The following is a 17,017-nucleotide window of genomic DNA, read 5'->3' as shown; positions in this document are numbered from 1 at the left end:
GTGGAGGTGCTTTTTGTTACAGGTGTGTGATCCGGCCCATACGCGTTTCGGGAACGCTCCTTCCCTTCATCAGCGCTCACTTGGCCAAACTTACCATATACAGAATCGTACTGGCACAATGTAATAATCTACCGCACTGCTCACAAAAACTGGTTCCTTCTAATGTCAGAGTAACTTTGTAGATGTAAGCCAACTTACCGAAATAGAAGACGTCATCGGCGCAGGCGCACTGAGGGAGTGCTGAGGAGACGAGCCTCCTCATCTCAGAGCGCCTGCGCCGAATGAACACAGGCGCGCGATTTTTGAAATGCCGGCAGGGCTGGCCGGAGGAGGAGATCCCGGCTGGCCCTGTCAATCAACACGACGAGGGGGCGGGTTTCTGCAGCAGCTACCAGCAAGTAGCCGCCCTACTTGCTGGTAGAGACCTAATTACATATTATAAAACTTCGTTTTTGGAAGAAACTGCTGGATCAAAGTAAGTAACACCATTATATTTTCATTATATATTCATATATGAGTATGCTTTTTGCCTTGTTCTCAAGGCCAGGTTCACACAGGGTTATTTGAGTGCATCCAGAAATGAGCTGACTTCTTTCCTATACCTGTATTCCCTCTAGGATCCACTGCTGACTGTCCAGTAGGTCAGTTTTAACAGTCCCTACAGATGACTCTGCATTTATTTTGGAGGAGATAACTTGATGATCAGCCTGTATGTGAGCTGACACGCTGGCTTTCTCGTCTGTATGTAATCTGATGATGGATTTGTAACCCCTGTATATCATATTTTCCCGCACATTGACCAAGCATTGAAAACATGCAGCAGTACTTCATAATATCATGACAGTTGATCCTACTGGTTTATCCACAGTTTATTTATTACTTTTTATATTCGTAGTGTAACTTTCATTCTTTTTTATTTTTGTAATGTGAAGGGACAGTGATGCTGACCATTTTTGTAATATACTTTCGTTACTGAAATCGTACATTTCTATTAGAAAAATAGCTCCAAAGTGGCCCATTTTGTGCCTTAGCAACGCTCCTCGGTCTTCTGTTTACATAACACAGTCAGTGTTAGCAAGTCTCCCCAGTTATGTAAACAGAAGACAGAGGAGCGTTGCTAAGGCTCAAAATAGGCCACTTTAAAGCTATTTTTCTAATAAAAATCTATGATTTCAGTAATTAAAGTATATTACAAAAATGGTCAGTATCACTGCCCCTATACATTACACAAATAAAAAAAAGACTGACCGTTACACTTTAAGTACGTTTTCTTTTTGGCTTTATGTTTGCTCCATTTTTACAGGTGTTGGAACCAGTATGGGGCAGATGGGCCATACAGTAAATCAACATGTATTTGTTAGGACTAACTGGAGTTGGCTTACATCTACAAAGTTACTCTGACATTAGAAGGAACCAGTTTTTGTGAGCAGTGCGGTAGATTATTACATTGTGCCAGTACGATTCTGTATATGGTAAGTTTGGCCAAGTGAGCGCTGAAAAGACAGATGTCAGAGAATGTCAGCACTAGAGGAAGAGCACAATAAAGTTCAGCCTGCCCTCCAGAGAGGATAGCTAAAATTATACATTCTTTAACGAAAGGTGTAATGTGACATTTATGTGACATTTTTCTGACTTGCAGAAATCAAAGGAAAATACCAAAGTCGTTTGCAAGCGGTGCAAAGCAATACTCGGAGAGATGGTGTCATCAGGTATGTAAGAGAGAAACCATGCTAAGAGCAGGCTGACAATAAACGGCACGGCCAGCGCTCTTGTTATGGTCCTGGCCAGCTGCTTCTTCCATAAGCTGGGGTATTGTAAGGGAAAGATAAGGCAAACAATTCATACTCCAAGTTCATTACAAGTCGTTTCCTTTTGTCACTGGGTTTCTTTTTTTTTTAACGCAGAATGTGCTAGTTATTGAATCCTTTTCTAAATGGCTCATTATTTCCAAATTAAACCTCTGAGAGTTGTGGGGAATGATTGATCAGTCCATTGCATTTTGAATGATGCAGGTAGATTCATACTCTCATAGTCAAGGGCATGGGTGACCCAGATTATATTTCTAGTAACTTTCTGTGCTTCAGCCTCAGTCTCGCTGTGTGTCTTGGCGTTGTATAAAAATTACTATAGCGATGAAATCGCTAATAGTCATGGATTATAATTCAGAGTTGTCTGGATGACTTTTTTTTTCTTGACAAAGACCTTTGGGCCTGCCATATATGGAAGCCTGGCGGGACACGCTGGACGCAGAGTCTGATCAGGCCAAATGTCAGTGTAAAACTGACATTATAATAGATAACCATTGCAGTGTATTCTACCAGTGATCAGATTGTTGACAGGTTTTCTGAGACTTTTCTACTATCCAGAGGATAGGTCATCAGTATCAGATCGGTTGGGGTCTTACAGCCAGGACCCCTGCCGATCAGCTGTTTGAGAAGCCACCAGTGCTTGCAGTAGTGCCGCCGCCCTCTTGCGGCTTGGACTAGGCCATGCAACATCAGGTTCATCTGCCACATGGCCTAGGCCAGGGATAGGCAAACTGCGGCTCTCCAACTGTTGTAAAACTACAACTCCCAGTATGCCCAGTCTGCCTACAGCTATCAGCCTACAGCAGAGCATGATGGGATTTGTAGTTTTACAACAGCTGGAGAGCCGCAGTTTGCCCTTCCCTGGCCTAGGTGCAGCTCAGCCCCAATTAAGTGAGCTGCAATACCAAGCGCAGCTGCTATCGAATGGACGGTGTTGTGCTTGGTGAGCTGTGAGGAGGCCGAAGCGCTGCTGCCAGCGTCAGTGCCTCCTCAAACAGCTGATTGGCAGAGTCTTGGGTGTCGGACCCCCACCGATCAGATACTGATGACCTATCTAGAGGTCATCAGTATCTAAAAAAACAATGATAGAATTGCTATTTTTGTCACTTTACCTCCTCAAAAACTGGTATAAAAATTGATCAAAAAGTCACATGTACCCCAAAAAGGTAGCAATAAAAAGTACAGCCCATCCTGCAAAAATACAAGATGCTGCAGTGATGTTGACCTTCTGGAAGTTTCTCCCATCTGCACACAGGATCTTTGATGCTCAGTCACAGTGACCATTGGTTTCTTAGTCACTCTTTTGCAATTTCCCGATGATAAGATCTTTGTCCTGAATTAGTGGTTCCTGCGGCAGTAAGGAATCTTCGCTCTTTCACAGTTGTGCAAAACAATGGATTACTCCCGAGTCCCACAGCGTAAACAGAGTTACTGGAAAGGTTAACACGGTCATCTTCTTCTAATTTAAGAGCAACACACAAAGCGGTTAATTCAGCAAAATGCAAAACCTTATTTTCCTGTTCACTACTGCACAGCCATCCAGAGTGACACCATAACATCTACAAAATGCTATAAGCCATCCACAAAAAGATCAGCAGCAGGAGGCAAGTGGAGAATAGGAGTACGGTATCCTGTAAATGCAAGCATGGTGAGGTGACAGCTGTGCAGTCATGGGGGGACTTAATGTAACTGTCCGTTCCGTGCTAAGCAACAAAGCTAGTACTTTGTAACCAAAGATCGCAATAACACCTTTGCAAGCGCCATAGACGCCTGTACAAGACATTTTACTCTGTAAAAGAAAATTTTAGGTGTATTATTATGCGTTAGACTTCTCCCTTGCATTCATAAGTGCAGTTTGCCTTGTGAACGGCGCAGGCAGCACAGCGATACTGCTGGTGCCTGAAATATCCAATAACAAAGCTCCATACAGCAAGGAGCTTTGTTATTTGGAAGGAAGCTGCCTATTGGTCAGTTTGGGCAAGCTGCCGGGCCATTCGGCACTCAGCTCTGAAGCTGTTCAGGGAGACTCGTGCAGCGGCTCTGCAATCCTCTTAGAGTGGCGGCCTGGCAGGATAAGCAGCCTCCTGGTGGGCATGCTGAGGGGTCTGGAGTGAATGCTGAGCAGGCAATCATAGCCAAGTGTTAAAGTACAGGAAAGTCAGATACAGTATATTCGACTGTAATTTAACACTCGGCTATAATTGCTCGTGCTGTAGTCACTCCAGATTTCTCCCTGTGGCTTATTAACCCTATCCTGGAGGGGAGGAAGTTCTGATATTTACATGGGACTGTATGTTGGAGGAGCTGAAGGGAGGGCACTGATGTTATTTACATGGGACTGTATGTTGGTGAGGGCTGAACGGAGGGGAGGATTGTCATTTAGAATAGTAATGGTTCCCCTGCATAAATACCAACCTCTTAGGGCGCGTTCACATCACCACTTTTTATTTCTGTTCTTCTGCTCTGTTAGATGAGTGGAACAACAAAAGTAACGGAAATGCTGGGTTCAGCACGTAACTGAGAAAAACAAAGCTGAACAGACTCGATTGACTATAATGGGATCTGTTCTGGATCTTGTCTTTTTAACAGACAAAAAAGTCCTGCATGAAACACACTTTTAAGCATTTTAAGCAATATCAGTGCATTATTTTTGAGTGAAAAAGGAGAGGAGTACCTTGCAAACATATGGGAACCCAAGGAGATTTGAGTGCTCAGATAACGTTGACCGAGGTCTCAGACCTTAAATAGCCTGTTAGGGTTAAGGCTTATTCACAATCATTGTTAGGAAAGCCAGGTGATGCAAATTTTCTAAAACTGTCTATAGCTGTCTAACACACTGAAAATGGTTGAGGCCCACAAAGGAGGAGAAGGCTATAAGAAGATAGCACAGCGTTTTCAGGTTGACATTTCCTCAGTTTGAAACGTAATCAAGAAATGGCAGTTAACAGCAACAGTGGAGGTCAAGAGATGAGCAAGAAACATTTCAGTGACAGCTGCTCATAGAATTGCTAGAAAGGCAAATCGGAGCTCTTGCTTGACTGCAAAAGACCTTTAGGAAGATTTAGCAGACTCTGGAGTTGTGGTACATTGTTCTGCTGTTCAGTGACACCTGCAGAAATATGGCCTTCGTAGAAGAGTTATCAGAAGAAAACCTGTCCTGCGTCCTTACCACTAAATTCAGCATCAGAAGTATGCAAAAGAACATCTAAATAAGCCTGATGCATTTTGGTAACAAGTCCTGTTGAGCAATGCGGTTAAAATAGAACTCTTTGACCAGAATGAACAAAGGAAAATGCTTATGTTTGGAGAAAAAAGCGGACAGAATTTCATGGAAAAAGAAACCTCTGTAGCCATTAAAGAGGACCTTTCACCGCTCCTGACATTATCATGTAAATAGCTGGCAGGGTAGGGCATACTGAAGGCATGTGAGATTGCTTACTATTTTCCCTATGTGCTACCCCTTTCCCCTGCCGTACCACCCCCCCCCCCCCCCCTTCTGGTTTCCCGCCTGGTATTTAAATTCATACCATCAGTACAGGGAGGAGGAGACGGCCCTGTTTTTTCCTGGCTGTGACGCTCTCCACTGAAATTGGGCAGCTCACAGCTAGGGAGAAGGAGACGCCCACTGAGAAACCCTGGCGTCTCCTCCTCCCTGTACTGATGGTATGAATCTACATACCAGAGGGGGAAACCAGAATGGGGGGCACAGCAGGTGAAAGGGGAAGGACGGGGGGGCACAGTGGGGGAACAGAGCAGTGCATAGGGAAAATAGTAAGCAATCTCACATGCCTTCAGTATACCCGCCAGCTATTTACATGATAACGTCAGTACCGGTGAAAGGTCCTCTTTAAGCATGGGGTATATCAATCATGCTTTGGGGTTGTGTTACAGCCAATGGCACGGGGAACATTTCACAGGTAGAGCAAAGAATGGATTCAATGAAATTCCAGCAAATTCTGAAAGCAAACCTAACATAAAGTGTCAAAAAGCTGAATTTGAAAAGAGGATGGCTTCTACAAAAAGATATTGATCATAAACACACCTGAAAATCTACAAAAGACTACCTCAAAAGGTGCAAGCTGAAGGTTTTACCATGGCTGTCATCTACGGGAACCGCCCTGTCATGTGACCCGGGTGCGACTGCTAAGGGTCGATCTATTTAACGCACTCAATCTCTCGCTCCCCTACACACAGGCCTCCGATTGAGCCTCGATCACACCCTGACACAGCCTCTCATGCACCCCAACACGCTGCCACCATCTATGACATTTAAATCAATACACCGATTAATTAAGGACTCATAGAAAACCCCACATCACCCCACTCGCAAGCAGGCTCACAGTGGCACAGGCCACACATATAGCAAATACACGGCAATGAAAACCGCACTCATACACTTAAAAAATGGAAGTTATTGGGCTCGTTCAGGGCACAAGGCAAAACCATTAAAGATGTGCTTTAATGTACTAAAAAGGTACAGTACTTAGTTACAAAAAGTTAAAAGAAATAAGTCCTACATAAACGTGCACAAAACAGTATAAAAATAAAAGGATAAAAAGCAGAAAGGTTCTTACTCAACTAATTGTGTGGTCAGAGTTCCTTCTGGTTTCTGGGACAGGTGGAAAGTGGAACACAACCCAATGTTGATCGGATCCCCAAATTGTGTCCAAGAAATGTTCCCAATAGTTCATTTTTATCCCCATTTGGCAGAGGGTGGAGCTGAGAGGAGTCTCCCTCCTATTTTGTCCCAGCCTTCTGGGATGGCCCTCATTATGCTCCACCTCTCTTACTCAGCTGGCAGACATGAAATATTATTAAAACATGGCTTCCCGTCCACACTAATGGATATTCGGGACCCGACATGTTTTAATAATGTATATTATATCCGGCTGATCATTTTCATACCACACATCACCGGTGTAGTTGTCCCAGAAGGTGAGATACTGGTTATGTGGGAATGCTGGCTGTCAGGGATGGGATGTTTAGACCCCCTACGATGCCCACATCACGCGGAATGCAATGGTCGCAATTATTAATATGGGAGTTGTATCAGAGATGAGTTATTGCTTATGAGATATTTTCTTCATCCTCTGGGACTGTATTTGAAAAGCTTCTGGACCCCTGTTTTTTAACATTCAGATGATAAACTGATTTCCTCCAAGGTCAGTGCGTATTCAACCTGCAGGCACGTATAATCACAGAATGGCATGAACATATATGGGATCACACGACAAGTATAAAACATACAGAGATAATAAAAGTTATGAGAATTGTTGTCCATTTCTCACAATGGCCCTCTCAGTCCCCTGATCTGAACATCATTGAAATTCTGTGGATAGACCTCAAAATAGCAGTGCATGCAAGACGTCCAAGGAATCTCACAAAACTGGAAGACTTTTGCAAGAAAGAATGGATGAAAATCCCTCAAACAAGAATTGAAAGACTTTTGGTTGGCTACTATGTATGGCGCCCAAAGTTTTTCTTCGGGCCCTTTTCCGTTTGTCATTTTGAAAATGTAAAAGATGAAAATAAAAAATTTGGATTGACTTAAAATACAAAAGCAATGTGACATCCTTAAAGGGGTTCTGCACTTTGTTTAAACTGATGATCTATCCTCTGTATAGATCATCAGCACCTGATCGACAGGGGTCCGACACCCGGGATCCCCGCCGATCAGCTGTTTGAGAAGGCAGCGGCGCTCCAGCAGCGCCGCGGCCTTCTCACTGTTTACCGCTGGCCGAGTGACATCACGACTTGTATCAACTGGCCTGGGCGGGGCTAAGCTCCATTCAAGGGAACGGAGCTTAGCCGCTGTAGTGCTACCTCTGTTTGCAACATGGAATGGTTACATTAGGAGATGACAACAATGTAATATGGTATTGTGTAAGTCTTTGTGCTAAGAAATGATGGTATGCTCCATTGTGAACATTTAGTGGGTTGCCTAAAACAAGATCAGCTGTTTTTTTGGACCAATACAGCAGCCCTTGCATCCGCATCCAATGGGTAACTAATATTCCACTGGCTGATACATAAAGGACAGTCCCTTGCTAGGTTACCCACACTCACACAGGTGTTGCAAACCTTCCCTTCAACAGGTGCTATCCCAGCCACTGCAATCTGCATACTTGTAGGTGTGGTAGTTTGAGGAATCGGCTACTGGACTGCTGTCTAATCCCGGGATTACCTCCACTGCCTCTTCCTCCTCCAATCCAGGAATTATACCTCAGGTGATGAGCATGAACTACTCCAGGTGGCAGATAAGGGGAAGGCTACAACGGGAGCTCCACTAGGGGATCGCTGTATTGTAAATACTGGGACTGCAGCGAAGCAGGCAATGTTGGCAGCATGGTGGAGGCAGACAAATTCTGAGCACGTGGTATATGGTTTTCCTTTTTGTCTGAAATTGGTAACATCTTTTCTATTTGCATATTAATTGGTTTATTCTTTTATTTTCAATCTTTTCCCACTTTTGCTGGATGATCTCGTAGCATGATCTGGGAGATATCCACCAGGCTGTGAAGCCATTTATGCTTCCAGTCTGTTGTATGGAAAGTTATCTCCTCTCTGAGCTCGTCAGTATGGTCAGTGTCTTCCTCACTGTCTAAATTCCAATCAGTGTATTTATGCGCTGATTCTTTGAACCTTCTCCAATATTCCAAAACATCTTCAGTCTTATTTTGTTTTCCTTCCAATAATTTACGTAAGCTGTAGCTTTTATTAAATGTTTTCTTTGTCCTTCGCCGATCAGATATATAAATATAAATGAATATAAACTGTCTGTGCAACCCCTTTAAAGGGGTATCCTGTTATATTTTGTCAGTTCATCTCCCCCACAGTGGTGAGTCTTTTTTTTCTGTGGCTGCCTGCTACACTGCGATACTTGGCCATGTGACATGTTTTACCCACAAAATCGCTGTGTAGCCGAACCCTAATTGATAGATGCACATTACGGTCCTACTTTCTTGTAATGATTTTTCACATGTACTTTGTTACTTATGTACAGTGTTTTTGCAATTCCTTTTAGATGCTGTCAAGTATTACATTACTGAAGTGATGATTCAGCCATTTTCTCAACCATACAACATGATTTCAAGGTAAAAATTTAGAACATTGTTTGGTTCTTCCAAATGTTAAGCCATTGACTACCAAGGCTTATACAAAAGAAAAATTAGCCATTCAGTGTTTTACTTTTCGGAGGCTCTCTGACAAATTTAAGCCATAAACTATTGCATGTTATGGACTAGTGATTATTTTTTTTTTACTTTATATATTATCACCATATACAGTCAGGTCCATAAATATTGGGACATCGACACAATTCTAACATTTTTGGCTCTATACACCACCACAATGGATTTGAAATGAAACGAACAAGATATGCTTTAACTGCAGACTGTCAGCTTTAATTTGAGGGTATTTACATCAAAATCAGGTGAACGGTGTAGGAATTACAACAGTTTGCATATGTGCCTCCCACTTGTTAAGGGACGAAAAGTAATGGGACAATTGGCTTCTCAGCTGTTCCATCGCCAGGTGTGTGGTATTCCCTCATTATCCCAATTACAATGAGTAGATAAAGGGTCCAGAGTTCTGTCACACCGGTGACAGGTTTGAGAAGGTCTGAAAGATTATCTGCTCATTAGTGATCTGACAGCCTCTTTTGGTTTCACTTTGTCTGTGTGTTGCTTGTATGTCCACACCTCCTGTTCAGGTGTGGATCATGTGACCTTTACCTCCCCCTATTTAGTTTGACTTCACCCTTGCTCTGGATAGTTTCATTTGGTGTTGGAAGAGCTGGAGTGTGGTTCTAGTTGAAGTCCTGATCATCCATCATCCTTAGAAGTTAAGTGTTCCGCTTGTTGTGTTTTGTATCCCCCCCCCCCCCTCTGTTGTCTACTAGGCCTCAGTGAGACGCTGGTTCCTTCACCAGGGAAGGAGTGGGTTGTCTCTGCCCTGTCATTAAGTCTAGGGTATCCGAGGCCCACCAGGGTTTTCTAGGTTCCTGTGTATGGGCATCTCTACCATCGAGAGGTGCCCATACAGATAGGAGTTAGGGCCAAGAGCAGGGTTTTATAGGTGGTGAGCCTTTTCCTTCCCTAGCGGTGAGGCCTAGTGTCTTTTCCCTTCCGTCTTGTTGTCTTTTTCAAGTGTGCTATTTGCATTTGGAATCTGTTGCTGTCAACTCTCAAGAAGAGATCCAAAGAGCTGTCACTATCAGCGAAGCAAGCCATCATTAGGCTGAAAAAACAAACCTATCAGAGAGATAGCAAAAACATTTGGCGTGGCCAAAACAACTGTTTGGAACATTCTTAAAAAGAATGAACGCATCGGTGAGCTCAGCAACACCAAAAGACCCGGAAGACCATGGAAAACAACTGTGGTGGATGACCAAAGAATTCTTTCCCTGGTGAAGAAAACACCCTTCACAACAGTTGGCCAGATCAAGAACACTCTCCAGGAGGTAGTTGTATGTGTGTAAAAGTCAACAGTCAAGAGAAGACTTCACCAGAGAGAATACCGAGGGTTCACCACAAGATGTAAACCATTGGTGAGCCTCAAAAACAGGCCAGATTAGAGTTTGCCAAACAACATCTAAAAAAGCCTTCACAGTTCTGGAACAACAGCTTATGGACAGATGAGACCAAGATCAACTTGTACCAGAGTGATGGGAAGAGTAGAGTATGTAGAAGGAACGGAACTGCTCATGATCCTATGCATACCACCTCATCAGTGAAGCATTGTAGTGGTAGTGTCATGGCGTGGGCATGTATGGCTACCAATGGAACTGCTTCTCTTGTATTTATTGATGATGTGACTGCTGACAAGAGCAGCAGGATGAATTCTGAAGTGTTTCGGGCAATATTATCTGCTCATATTCAGCCAAATGCTTCAGAACTCATTGGACGGCGCTTCACAGTGCAGATGGACAATGACCCAAAGCATACTGCAAAAGCAACCAAAGAGGGAAAGAAGTGGAATGTTATACAATGGCCAAGTCAATCACCTGACCTGAATCTGATTAAGCATGCATGTTACTTGCTGAAGACAAAACTGAAGGGAAAATGCCCCAAGAACAAGCAGGAACTGAAGACAGTTGCAGTAGAGGCCTGGCAGAGCATCACCAGGGATGAAACCCAGCGTCTGGTGATGTCTATGCGTTCCAGACTTCAGGCTGTAATTGACTGCAAAGGATTTGCAACCAAGTATTAAAAAGTGAAAGTTTGATTTATGATTATTATTCCGTCCCATTACTTTTGGTCCCGTAAGAAGTGGGAGGTACATATGCAAACTGTTGTAATTCCTACACCGGTCACCTGATTTGGATGTAAATACCCTCAAATTAAAGCTGACAGTCTGCAGTTAAAGCACATCTTGTTTGTTTCATTTCAAATCCATTGTGGTGGTGTATAGAGCCAAAAATGTTAGAATTGTGTCGATGTCCCAATATTTATGGACCTGACTGTATGCACTTAAAGGGGTTGTCTCACTAGAAGATCCTATGCCCTGTTAGATGTCCTAGAGGCTTGGAACCCCCTTATGTGCCAGAACAGAGGTTTGCTCAGCCGTATCTGACTCATCCTTTCATTACATGGATAGCTATTCATTTGAATGAGTTTCATGTAATACTACATTGCTTATGGCTGGCTTTTGTTTCCCCTGGTAATAACTAGCACACTAGTGATAGCTCCCCCCTACACAGCCCTGACAATCTCGCGCGTGCGCCACTGCTCCGAGTAGCAGCTTAAGCGCAGAAGCTCTGCTTCCATTTCTAGAGCAGCGACTGGGCATGCGGTGCTACACTTCCGGGTACCGATGCATGCACAGTAGCTGCTGCAGAAGTAGCGCTTTTGCATAGAATTGTTTCGGGTATCGAACTTTCGATATCCAATCGATACTTTTGTCCTGGTATCGATACAATACTGGGATTTGCCTTTTATCGATACTAGGCTGTGCTACTGCACAGCCCAGTATCAGAGAATATGGATCGTGCTGCTCTCAGCGTGCGCCATGTTCCCTCAGCAGCACAGGGAGAAGGAAGCAGTCTCTCCCTCCCCCCTGTGCTGCTACCGCTGCCTCCAATGAGAGCGCAGAGGGGCGGAGGGGCTGTGGCCACTGCGTAACCAATGATAACTAACGTTTAATACATTACAAGTGCAGGCGGTGACAGAAACACATTGCCGACACCCTGCCTCTGACAGGGCGCTGCGTTCCGCTGCAATTAACCCCTCAGGTGCCGCCCCTCCACAGTATTAAAAACATTGGTGCCGCAGTGCGCCCTTCCCCCCTTCCCCAGTATTAAAATTATTGGTGGCAGTGGCCATAGAGTCCCCTCACCTCCTCTCATTGGTGGCTGTGGCAGCTTCTGATCGGAGCCCCAGCAGTGTAATCCTGGGGCTCCGATCGGTTACCATGGCAGTCTTCTACTGTATGTACTATGCACAGGGCAGCAGGGAGAGTGTAAGATCCTATTCTCCCTTATAGAGCTTTATTAGGGTGAATAAACAAGGGATTAAAAGATCCCAGGTTCTAGCCCCTAAGTGGGGAAATAGTTATTAAATAAACTGTAAAAAAAAAATATATATTTAAAAAAAACACACCAAAATACTAAGTATAAATCACCCCCTTTCCCAATTTTACATATAAAATATATAAACAATAAATAAATAAAATATTACATATCGTCACATCCAAAAAGTCCAAACTATTAAAATATAAAAAAAAATCTCCTATGCGGTGAACACCGTGAAAGAAAAAAAATAAAAGAAAAACTGTGTGATTCTTCACTGCTGTAGGAGAGCTTTAAAGGAAATCTGTCACCAGGATAATCGCTATTGAAGTAAAGCCTTGGCCTAATAGCACTTAGTACCTTATTTCCAGATGTGCCTTTGTTCCAGCAATAGATGTTTTTATCCTCTGAAAATCCAGTTTATTTGGTATGCAAATGAGCCAGTCAGGTGCCCAGTGGGGCGTCATTCTTGCAGGAAGGTGCCCAGGCACAGCTCCTGCCACAATGTGTCCACCCACCCCTCCTACATCACATTCAAGCCATAACTCTGCCCCCCTTTCCCTGCTCCCAGCATGAGGGCAGGCTTGGGCACTAGCAGGAGGTATGCCTGGGCTCCTTCCTGCAACAGTGACGCCCCTCTGGGCACCTTAGTGGCTAATTTGCATACCAAATAAACTGGATTTTCAGAAAATAGAAAACCTCTATTGCTGAAACAAAGGCACATCTGGAAATAAGGTACTAAGTGCTATTAGGCCTGTCTTTACTTCAATAGCGATTATCCTGGTGACAGATTTCATTTAAAGGGGCAGGGTGCTGTGGATGACACTGTTAAGGGAGCAGAGTGCTGTGGAGGTCACAGTTCAGGGGGCAGGTAGGGTGGCCATTCAGGCCACCCTCAAAAGATGGGCTTAACCACCTCCGGACCGCTGTACGCAGATTCGCGTTCCGGAGGTGGCAGCCCTGCGCTCAGCGACGCATATACGCGTCATCTCGCGTGAGCCGGGATTTCCTGTGGACGCGCGCACACAGGCGCGCACGCTCACAGGAACGGAAGGTAAGAGAGTTGATCTCCAGCCTGCCAGCGGCGATCGTTCGCTGGCAGGCTGGAGATGTGTTTTTTTTTAACCCCTAACAGGTATATTAGACGCTGTTTTGATAACAGCGTCTAATATACCTGCTACCTGGTCCTCTGATGGTCCCCTTTGTTTGGATCGACCACCAGAGGACACAGGTAGCTCAGTAAAGTCCCACCAAGCACCACTACACTACACTACACCCCCCCCCCCGTCACTTATTAACCCCTTATTAGCCCCTGATCACCCCTGATCACCCCATATAGACTCCCTGATCACCCCCCTGTCATTGATTACACCCCTGTCATTGATCAACCCCCTGTAAAGCTCCATTCAGATGTCCGCATGATTTTTACGGATGCACTGATAGATGGATCGGATCCGCAAAACGCATCCGGACGTCTAAATGAAGCCTTACAGGGGCATGATCAATGACTGTGGTTATCACCCCATATAGACTCCCTGATCACACCCCTGTCATTGATCAACCCCCTGTAAAGCTCCATTCAGATGTCCGCATGATTTTTACGGATGCACTGATAGATGGATCGGATCCGCAAAACGCATCCGGACGTCTGAATGAAGCCTTACAGGGGCATGATCAATGACTGTGGTTATCACCCCATATAGACTCCCTGATCACCCCCCTGTCATTGATTACCCCCCTGTCATTGATCAACCCCCTGTAAAGCTCCATTCAGATGTCCGCATGATTTTTACGGATCCACTGATAGATGGATCGGATCCGCAAAACGCATCCGGACGTCTGAATGAAGCCTTACAGGGGCGTGATCAATGACTGTGGTTATCACCCCATATAGACTCCCTGATCACACCCCTGTCATTGATCAACCCCCTGTAAAGCTCCATTCAGATGTCCGCATGATTTTTACGGATGCACTGATAGATGGATCGGATCCGCAAAACGCATACGGACGTCTGAATGAAGCCTTACAGGGGCGTGATCAATGACTGTGGTTATCACCCCATATAGACTCCCTGATCACCCCCCTGTCATTGATTACACCCCTGTCATTGATTACCCCCCTGTAAAGCTCCATTCAGATGTCCGCATGATTTTTACGGATGCACTGATAGATGGATCGGATCCGCAAAACGCATCCGGACGTCTGAATGAAGCCTTACAGGGGCATGATCAATGACTGTGGTTATCACCCCATATAGACTCCCTGATCACCCCCCTGTCATTGATTACCCCCCTGTAAAGCTCCATTCAGATGTCCGCATGATTTTTACGGATGCACTGATAGATGGATCGGATCCACAAAACGCATCCGGACGTCTGAATGAAGCCTTACAGGGGCATGATCAATGACTGTGGTTATCACCCCATATAGACTCCCTGATCACACCCCTGTCATTGATTACCCCCCTGTAAAGCTCCATTCAGATGTCCGCATGATTTTTACGGATGCACTGATAGATGGATCGGATCCGCAAAACGCATACGGACGTCTGAATGAAGCCTTACACGGGCGTGATCAATGACTGTGGTTATCACCCCATATAAACTCCCTGATCACCCCCCTGTCATTGATCACCCCCCCTGTCATTGATCACCCCCCCTGTCATTGATCACCCTCTGTAAGGCTCCATTCAGACATTTTTTTGGCCCAAGTTAGCGGAATTTTTATTTTTTTTTTCTTACAAAGTCTCATATTCCACTAACTTGTGTCAAAAAATAAAATCTCACATGAACTCACCATACCCCTCACGGAATCCAAATGCGTAAAATTTTTTAGACATTTATATTCCAGACTTCTTCTCACGCTTTAGGGCCCCTAGAATGCCAGGGCAGTATAAATACCCCACATGTGACCCCATTTCGGAAAGAAGACACCCCCAGGTATTCCGTGAGGGGCATATTGAGTCCATGAAAGATTGAAATTTTTGTCCCAAGTTAGCGGAACGGGAGACTTTGTGAGAAAAAAAATAAAAAATATCAATTTCCGCTAACTTGTGCCCAAAAAAAAAAATTTCTATGAACTCGCCATGCCCCTCATTGAATACCTTGGGGTGTCTTCTTTCCAAAATGGGGTCACATGTGGGGTATTTATACTGCCCTGGCATTCTAGGGGCCCCAAAGCGTGAGAAGAAGTCTGGTATCCAAATGTCTAAAAATGCCCTCCTAAAATGAATTTGGGCCCCTTTGCGCATCTAGGCTGCAAAAAAGTGTCACACATGTGGTATCGCCGTACTCAGGAGAAGTTGGGGAATGTGTTTTGGGGTGTCATTTTACATATACCCATGCTGGGTGAGATAAATATCTTGGTCAAATGCCAACTTTGTATAAAAAAATGGGAAAAGTTGTCTTTTGCCAAGATATTTCTCTCACCCAGCATGGGTATATGTAAAATGACACCCCAAAACACATTCCCCAACGTCTCCTGAATACGGCGATACCACATGTGTGACACTTTTTTGCAGCCTAGGTGGGCAAAGGGGCCCATATTCCAAAGAGCACCTTTAGGATTTCACAGGTCATTTACCTACTTACCACACATTAGGGCCCCTGGAAAATGCCAGGGCAGTATAACTACCCCACAAGTGACCCCATTTTGGAAAGAAGACACCCCAAGGTATTCCGTGAGGGGCATGGCGAGTTCCTAGAATTTTTTATTTTTTGTCACAAGTTAGTGGAAAATGATGATTTTTTTTTTAATTTTTTTTTTCATACAAAGTCTCATATTCCACTAACTTGTGACAAAAAATAAAAACTTCCATGAACTCACTATGCCCATCAGCGAATACCTTGGGGTCTCTTCTTTCCAAAATGGGGTCACTTATGGGGTAGTTATACTGCCCTGGCATTCTAGGGGCCCAAATGTGTGGTAAGGAGTTTGAAATCAAATTCTGTAAAAAATGACCTGTGAAATCCGAAAGGTGCTCTTTGGAATATGGGCCCCTTTGCCCACCTAGGCTGCAAAAAAGTGTCACACATCTGGTATCTCCGTATTCAGTAGAAGTTGGGGAATGTGTTTTGGGGTGTCATTTTACATATACCCATGCTGGGTGAGAGAAATATCTTGGCAAAAGACAACTTTTCCCATTTTTTTATACAAAGTTGGCATTTGACCAAGATATTTATCTCACCCAGCATGGGTATATGTAAAATGACACCTCAAAACACATTCCCCAACTTCTCCCGAGTACGGAGATACCAGATGTGTGACACTTTTTTGCAGCCTAGGTGGGCAAAGGGGCCCATATTCCAAAGAGCACCTTTCGGATTTCACTCGTCATTTTTTACAGAATTTGATTTCAAACTCCTTACCACACATTTGGGCCCCTAGAATGCCAGGGCAGTATAACTACCCCACAAGTGACCCCATTTTGGAAAGAAGAGACCCCAAGGTATTCGCTGATGGGCATAGTGAGTTCATGGAAGTTTTTATTTTTTGTCACAAGTTAGTGGAATATGAGACTTTGTATGAAAAAAATAAATAAAAAAAAAATCATCATTTTCCACTAACTTGTGACAAAAAATAAAAAATTCTAGGAACTCGCCATGCCCCTCACGGAATACCTTGGGGTGTCTTCTTTCCAAAATGGGGTCACTTGTGGGGTAGTTATACTGCCCTGGCATTCTAGGGGCCCAAATGTGTGGT

General features: G+C 44.3%; 1 protein-coding gene and 1 long non-coding RNA gene across 3 annotated transcripts in view; one reads left to right on the top strand and one right to left on the bottom strand.

Annotated features, from left to right (window-relative positions):
• UBE3D (ubiquitin protein ligase E3D) overlaps window positions 1-17,017 on the top strand; it is a 216,152-nt gene that overhangs the window by 45,185 nt on the left and 153,950 nt on the right. For both annotated transcript variants that reach the window (XM_040428694.1, XM_040428695.1), the window contains exons 5-6: window positions 1,640-1,709; window positions 8,833-8,902. In XM_040428694.1, the coding sequence (XP_040284628.1) occupies window positions 1,640-1,709; window positions 8,833-8,902 (140 nt within the window). The remainder of the gene's footprint in view (window positions 1-1,639; window positions 1,710-8,832; window positions 8,903-17,017) is intronic.
• On the bottom strand, window positions 4,481-15,708 carry LOC120998151. The gene is made up of 3 exons (XR_005778306.1): window positions 15,694-15,708; window positions 15,058-15,062; window positions 4,481-4,616 (listed from the first exon to the last, which is right to left on the bottom strand). It is a non-coding gene; the product is annotated as an uncharacterized LOC120998151 (long non-coding RNA).

This window comes from Bufo bufo, chromosome 4 (assembly GCF_905171765.1).
Source record: "Bufo bufo chromosome 4, aBufBuf1.1, whole genome shotgun sequence".
Taxonomy (NCBI): domain Eukaryota; kingdom Metazoa; phylum Chordata; class Amphibia; order Anura; family Bufonidae; genus Bufo; species Bufo bufo.
This window is presented reverse-complemented; position numbering and strand designations above follow the sequence as displayed.